General features: G+C 36.4%; 1 protein-coding gene across 1 annotated transcript in view; it reads left to right on the top strand.

Moving 5' to 3' along the window:
- Positions 1 to 7,466: 7,466 nt before the first annotated feature.
- The window catches only part of PDE8B (phosphodiesterase 8B), a 100,815-nt gene continuing 99,853 nt past the window's right edge, over positions 7,467 to 8,428 (top strand). The window contains exon 1 of the mRNA XM_072416302.1: positions 7,467 to 7,535. Within this exon, the coding sequence (XP_072272403.1) occupies positions 7,500 to 7,535 (36 nt within the window). The 5' untranslated portion in view covers positions 7,467 to 7,499. The remainder of the gene's footprint in view (positions 7,536 to 8,428) is intronic.

The following is an 8,428-nucleotide window of genomic DNA, read 5'->3' on the forward strand; positions in this document are numbered from 1 at the left end:
GTTTTTATATGACAGCAAGATAAACACTAATAAATATGGAATCTATGTTTGTTTTCTGATATGTGTGCAAATATTAGGTATACAAGTAACACATCATTCACAGGATATAAATATATAACAGTTATAGATTTTACAGTCTATATAAATATTACAATACGTATAAATATTACAGTCAATATAACTTTTTTTAGCTCCTAATGTTAGAGCAATTACAGTGCAATCGCAATGTTCAATATTAGAATATACATCAGAGATCACAGCACAGCTCGGCATATCAAGTTTATAATAATAATAATATTATGATCTCATTCTGTGTTTGAGTCATAGAGAGATGTAGCAACTTGCCCAGTGTCACATACAGAAGCTTTGTATATTAAATTATAACTCCTAAAATAACCACTGGATGAAAAGTACCCTCCATGCTTTGGATCTGCAAATAGAAAACACAACTATTATTAATAAGGGAGAGTAGGAAGGAATCCTTTTAAATATGGAACTTGTATAGTTAGAAATGGTTGATAAATGCAACATCATCTGAATCTGTGCAGCGAGGATCACATCCCACTTGTGTGTCGTGGTTTTCTCAGGACAGTCATATTTCAAATGATACCTATAATAAACATACTGTCATTTTTGAATGCACAAATTCCTCCATCGTTTAAGAATAATACTGTCCTGGAAGCAACCAGAATTCAGCTTTGATTGATGGTTTAGTTCCAGCTCTTTTTTTTACAGCAAGTGAATTATCATATACAGATAAACATTCAAAAGAACATTGGGACTTTTAAGGCAGTAACAACAATTGGTATCAATATTACTGTTCTCACGAACTATAGAACGAACAAATATTTCTATTTATCTGAAATTGTACACCATTCTTTGGTGAAGATTTTGTGCGATTTTTAGAGATGAAATTACCGTAATACATTTTATTGTTTTAATGATTGATATGTTTTGATAAGATTTTACATAAATGGATATATTTTGAATATACTTATGATACCAATTGTTGTTACTGCCTAAAAAGTCCCAGTTTTCTTTTCTATGTTTAACTGAATTGAATCAATCAAGGCATGTGGCAGTTAGGGTAGTAACCAGAAGGAAGACCAAATCTTTACTTTACTTTACTTAACCAAATCTTTAGCTTTACCAACTTTCCCGATAGTCATATGACTCTTCTGAACAAGTTTAGAAGCAATTTACAAGGCCTTTGTAGAGTTGCCATGCACTTAGGGCCATGTTAACATGGCCATAGGAAAACCAATGGGACTGTAGATTCAACAGAAGGGTCAAAGGGGCTGCATCAGATGGCATTTATAGTGTTATACTGCAGAGCAAAGCTTCCTATTTCCAATTTGCTTTTTTGTGCTGTTTGTCCACAGTAGAGAGGAGAAGCTTTGTGTAAGCTCTAAGTTGCTCTGGTTGGAGCTTACACAGTAATCAGGACCCTTTCCTTGCATTAAGGTACCCCAGTTCTCATTTTCATTCCCTGAAGCTGAATGGAGTGTCAATGTAAAGAAGAAAAAAAACATAATAAGCTAAAATGGAGTATGTTAGTTAAAGCTGAACTTCAGGGGTCCTTGCCCTGGGTCCTCCTCCACACTGCAATCAAATGCTTTTTAAGCCTAGAAAATGATGAATTACCTGCTGTACTAACCACATTTCTTGATCTTCTAGTAGCCAGACTCTCATCCACTGTCTGATTTGTGGACAGGGGTGTATATGGGATGAAGTGAACTCCAACTGATTGGCACACAAAAGTAAGCGACTTTGGGGGACCAGGTGCATAGAAATCATGTGGGAAAAAGGATAAGGTAAGTACATCACCTTCTTCATCATTTCATCGGACAATATACTATAAAAGTAGTTATAAATCTAAAGGTATTCATCTGCAGTCCAATAGATGCCTCTAACAAAAATGCAATAGTCTATGCAAATATCTGATATTAAAATTCATCATTTCATCGGACAATATACTATAAAAGTAGTTATAAATCTAAAGGTATTCATCTGCAGTCCAATAGATGCCTCTAACAAAAATGCAATAGTCTATGCAAATATCTGATATTAAAACAGAAATTCAGATGTCCAGGATATCCTGGATACAAGCATCCCAACATCCAACATAATTACAAAGAACAATTTGCTAATAAAAAATCTAAAAAAGATATGTACACACTTTAAAGAATATGTAAAAAACTTATGGATACTGCAGCTCAAGTCTCAAATCTTTACCTGCTAAACCAGCTGAAGAACCTTAAGCCCCCATTTGGGAATTCTGGAATCAAATCACCCATTGCAGTCAGTAGTTGTACCTACTGTCTGTTATATTACTTCTTGTAGTAATGTATCCAAGGCAAGGAGCATCATACTAAAACTATAAATATAAATTAAAGTAAATTATAACTAACAATCAGAATACCGTTTACTATATTCATATCAGCATAAGTGAAAGAAACTGTTGACCAACAAAAAATCCGAATGACCAATTTCACTGAATTTCAGAATAATTACTGATTTGCCATTACAAAAATTTCCTTGAAATTGACCTTTAATTTTGTCATCTGGCAAGAAGCACTTTGATAGCAAGTCTCTCTGCTAAAGTCTTTGGATATGGTGCAACTAAAAGGTATTATAATAATGGGTGGGTTGGGAATCTATTGTTTTGTAAACCAAAGTAGATAGGTATTAGACCTACAGAAAATCTTGCACAATTTGTAATGCTTTTCCGGCTAAAAAAATGCAAATCTTTGTAATATTTATGACTGATTTACTGCCAGCTAGCTACCCAAGATTACAGCACAGGGGTCTCAAATACCTTGTAAAAGTGCCAAAGAGAAATTGCTAAATAACTGGCAGCCTGATTTGCCAATTTTCCTGGAATGTCCCTCTAAAGTATCTTATAAAAAATTGTCAATATTCTACAAAATTTTAGTAAATGGTAAATAGACTAGAAAATATTGCCTCTGTTAAGATATCTCCTTTCCTTTTTACTGGTCTCACTTAGCTAACTTTGGCTTGTTGTTTAGGCTATATTTAAAAATAGTAAAACTTGTTAAAATGTTAAAATGTATTCAATGGTTTTGTATCTGTTTGAACGTACTAAGGATTTTAAATTACTTTGTAAACATAAGGTCTAGTCTACACCAGGGGTAATCAAACTTTTCTGGCCACTAGGCCATTTTAGGGGTGGGCAGGAGCACACTAGGCCTTTCGTGGGCGGGCACAAGTGCCGCACGCTGGAACACAGGAGGAAAACAGACAGAGGACCGGCGGGGACACAGGTAAGTAAAAAAATATGCCCCTGCACCCTGATTTTCCCCCCACTTTAGGAGGAAAAAAAGTGCGTCTTATGGTCCGAAAAATACGGTATATATATATATATATATATATATGGTAGAGCAAGGCAATTGCCCAGGACCCCCAACTTTTCCAGGCTCTCAACTGACAAAATGGAGCAGGAATATTGCGAGTTTGGGTTACATATGCCTTGGGGCGTCAAATCTAAAACCATCTCTGAGGTTGTATAGCAACATAATGGGCCCTGTACACACCAATGGAGCTTTTATGAAGTTACAAGTAAGAGAAAGCAAAGTATTCTTTTCTCTCATTCACACCAGCAAGTCGATCTGTAGAACACTTTGTAACAGAAATAATTGCTAGGAACCTAATTTATCTATATAGAAAAATATCCTAATCGATAATTCAACTATTTATTTATAATGTCACTCTACATACATTTCTTTTGCATTTGCATCGTGAGCATATGCTCACATGTCATTGTATTTCAATACAGTAATTTATATTGCTCCACAAGTAATATCTAATAGTGTCGGTGATCTCACTGGCATCTATGATAACAAATGGTTAGAGCATTTTCTTAGGTCACCATTCCTAGAAAGGCATGCCCTAATTCTGCTTTATCCCGACCTCCTACACATCACAAAGCATGTTCAGTGACTAGCAAAGCAAGAATATTGTATGGGGGAACAGAATGGAGAAAATCTGCTTTAATTTTTACAATGAGGTGAAATGATGGTGACATGATTATGTCAGATATCTGTATTTCTAAAAGTAAATTTCCTATTAGTTACTCGCATGACACGAAATGTAGATATCCTATTTTGCTGTTCGGAACTCCTCTGACCACTAAAAATGTGATTTTATCAGCTAGACAGAATTAATTTTCCAGGCTTGTAGCTTGCTTAGACATGAAGACATGGCTGCCAGTGAATCCTCAATACTTTAATGGTGGTAGATCTTGTTCCTAAATTTTTTGGGCAGCAATTGTTTAGAAGTGAGATGAATTGCAATGTCTATCATGCACAAACAGCCACTAGAGGGGGATCCTACAATTCTATGTCTGAATTATAGTCATTCAAATGACTTAAAGTGGAACTAAACTTCAAGCAAAAAAATTACACTTACCTTTAATCCCACAGGTCCCTCCATGGCGCTGGTCCTGCTGACGATCCAGTACTGCGTTGTCCTAGGGATTCTCTTTGTCCTGGGCGTCAGGCGCTGCCATTTTTTGTCTTCTCCGTCGGTCTTCTTTCTTCGTCACCCAATCTCACACTGCGCATGCATGAGATCGGCATCTCTTTCCCCTAGGAGGAAAAATGCCCCGAGGGCATGCGCAGAAGGAGCAGCCAGAGCCTTCCAGGAGAGGCTCTGCTCTCCCATTACGGCTTGATAGCCGCGGCCAAAAAAAAAAAAAAAAATTTACTGTATATACAAGGGTTGTCTACTCTTCTATGTAAACTAAAAATGTTGAGTTTAGGTACACTTGAAAAAGCAGGTTAATTAAAGAAACAGTTACTCTAACCAGATAAATGTTTATTTGTATTATCATGACATTAACATACCATTAAACTCAAAATAGTTGCATTTGTTTATATCTTTGTACACAATAATATAAAGGATCCTTTTTTTACTGGAAGCCTGAGCTGACAAATTTTGCAGGGTAAACCCAAAGGTGGCACTCATCATCAATAACATTATGATAATCTATTAAGTTTTTTTTACAGGGTAAAGAAACGTGTTGAACAGATTTCAATTTATCGCTTACTTTGTTTCTCTTTTATTTGCAGATTTTTATTAGGGCAAATCAGTTCAATACATTCCTGAAAGGGAATTTTATTGCCCTATGCAATGTAAAAATAAAGGTCTTTTTAATTACCAGAAAAATTAATGTTTTAATATGGTTCATCTTTTACCCTTTACCATATACTTGCTTTAAAGAAGAAGGGATTACCAAAATCCTGATTTTGTGAAAAAATCACACTAATTATGGCTTCTGTGTGTCATTTGGGGTCATCTCTATTTTATTTTTTAAAATTGTTTTATATAATAAACTGTTTTATACTTTAAAGATGTGCCATCTGACAGAATTTTATTGCAGAAGGGGCATTCAATGTCCCTTCTGCAATAAGCGATCTTACCTGCTGATCTGACACATTAGGAGTCCACCCTCTTGATCTGTCAAAATCAATGTTTAGTTCAAAATCAGGATTATTTCCGCTTTAATTTGACTGTTAGCAAGTGATTTGTAATTCTGTACAGCTAACCATGATTTACACATCTCTGACAAACATTACAGCCATTGAGGACACAAACCTATTTACCCGTCCGGCAATTCAGCTTTTAATTTGACTTCTTGGCATACATAGGGCCTAATTTATTTAAGCTTTTCACTTTTATAAGTAAATCTGGTCCAGGATTGAAAACATTTGCTAACAAATAGTAAATGACTTCCAGTTTTCCATTCCAGGTTTGCTGGATCACCCAGCGTAACTGATAAAAGTGTATCCTCTCCAGTCTTGGAGAACTTTAATAAATCAAGATCATTACCTCTATCCAACAGTCAGAAAGCTGTTGCAGTAAGTGGTCTCTCTACCTCTCCCTATCTATTTTCCTAAGATCATTCTTACAGAATTATAAATCTTACAAAGGTAAGAAGTAAACATTTACAACTTCTGCTGCTTTTCTGCATAACTTCAACAGCTAACCTCCGCCCAGCCCCTTAATTTTTTTTGATCCATACATGGTCAAAAGCTGTTGAAGAGGAAGTAAACCAAAAAAAATCACACTTACCTTCAGTCCCGCAGATCAGTCAATCCATCGGGAGGTTTCTTTTACCCGGTATCCGTCTTCGGGACGGGGCAGGGGCAGCCCCAGGCGCCACTATCTTCTCCCACGTTCTTCTTCCTACGTCACCTATCACAGGCGCAAGATTGGGTGACGTAGTTTTGGAAAAAAACTTGTGTAAGCGTGAGATTGGCAGTTTTTTTTTTAAGTCACCAGATCTTGCACTGTGGAGGCGCGAGATCAGGTCACATAGACTGGGAAAAAACTTGCCGATCTCACTGCACATGCCTGAAATCATCAATTTTTTCCCTATTGATGAAAGGGCTCCTTCTGCACATGTCTGAGATGCTCGGGCATGCGCAGAAGGAGCAGCCAAGAGCCTCCCGGGATGCGTGACGTAGATATCCGGGAGGCTTTGCGCTCACATTCATTCTTGATCGACTAGGCGATCGAGAACTAAGAGGGCAGTGCTGCACCCTTTGTTTTTTTGTTGCATTTGAAAAAAAAACCCAACAAACATAATTTTAGGGTTATCTACCCCTTATGTTAAGTGAAAATGCTGTGTTTAGGTACGCTTTAAATTTGCCCAAAACTGACATAACCAGAAAGTACGCAAACCCATGGATCAGCATGACAGCCAGGCAAATGTAGAGTAAGAATAGCAATCTTTCCTTTGTATGTTAATGTTTGCCATGCCACTGTATATAGGTAAATAAAAAGTAGAGAAAAGAAAGCTGCGTTTTTTTAAGGCATAACAGATTTGTAATATGTATTTCACACAATTAATCATATATAACAACAATAGTGATATGTAGTCATACCCATTAAATATGTTTGGGATATGTAGACCATTATACATGTCAGTTTTAGTCATTTAATCAAGTATCTGACATGTATAGCTAATGATCTACATATCCTATGCTTATTTAATGAGAATGACTACATATCACTATTGTTGTTATATATGATTAATCGTGTGACATACACAATACAAGTCTGTTTTGCCTAAAAAAAACTCAGCTTTCTTTTTTATTTACCATGACAGCCCGGCAACCAGCATTTTCAGAAGGAGAAATCAGCAAGCAAGTCTACAGATTTATCAATACAGATTGATTTTTTTTTCAGCCAGTGTCTTTCCTGCAAGACTCAGAGGACTTGGCACAACTGGAAGTTCACAAGGAGCTTGTGTAAAAGGAAAAAAAGGCAAAACAAACAGCCTGCCCTGGCTGTGCAGCAGCTCTGTGGGAGGGGCAGCCTGTGGCTGGAGGAGGAGATGGTTTATGAAAAGGTGTGCCCCCCCCTGCTCCTGCTGGGACAACTGGCTGATCACTGTGCCCTGCACTCAGCACTGCACCAGATGACATGGTGAACTAAAACAGCCCAAACAGGTGAACTCAGTCTGCCTGCTGACCATGAACCTGGAAGTTTGCAGCCAGGAGCGGGATAGTGTGAGCATCCTAAATTTTATATACTTATAATTTATTGTGCATGGCATGGAGTTGACTCAACTTATACCCATTCATATGTTCCCAGTTTTCCGTATGTTCTAATCATAGTTAGGAATTGTGCTATGCTTCATTGAAGATTTGTTTATTATACATTTTATATCTAAACACTGCAAATTTCACTAGAGATTCTAAGGGATTAACATCAGTATTGCTTTCCAGCAACCAAAATAAATTAAATCCATTAAAGTCATTTTTCAGTCCATCCAAGGCCATTCTAGCATCAAATTTTCATGTGATTGGTTGGTCGGATGTGTGAATTGATCTAATGTATAAACAGTAAATTCACCTGTATCAGTCTGATCTTTTTAAATGTCAAAAGTTCATTGGAAGCAGTAAACAAATATAAAAAGTGATTATATCACCATCAGTTTCTCCGTACACCATACAACTGGCTTGAATGTAATCAGAATTGTCCACCCCATTTACGTCTTTTACTTTTTAACCCCGTCCCACAAAATCATGACTGTTAAATGCAAAGTTGCTTCATAAAACAAGTTGATTGGTACTTATGTGACCAGTATTAGACACTTTATTTTTTTTAACAAAGGCCAGTTGTAATATTTAATGTACAGGGCTGCGTATTTTGTTGGCGCTATAAAAACCTTTTTTATTATTATTAATAATAATAATAATATTATTAATAATAGGGTGGTCATGTATAAGCGGACCTTCTAGGTGACTCAAATATTAGCTCACCCATTGACCACCAGGTGCCATATGGAGCCTATCAATTCTTTATAGCATGTGCTTAGTACAAGATCATCAAATGACTAGATATTTTTTTATCCTGGAAACATCTACAATATACATTATTATATAAACAATCTGCATTG

Source organism: Pyxicephalus adspersus, chromosome 6 (assembly GCF_032062135.1).
Source record: "Pyxicephalus adspersus chromosome 6, UCB_Pads_2.0, whole genome shotgun sequence".
NCBI classification, from domain to species: domain Eukaryota; kingdom Metazoa; phylum Chordata; class Amphibia; order Anura; family Pyxicephalidae; genus Pyxicephalus; species Pyxicephalus adspersus.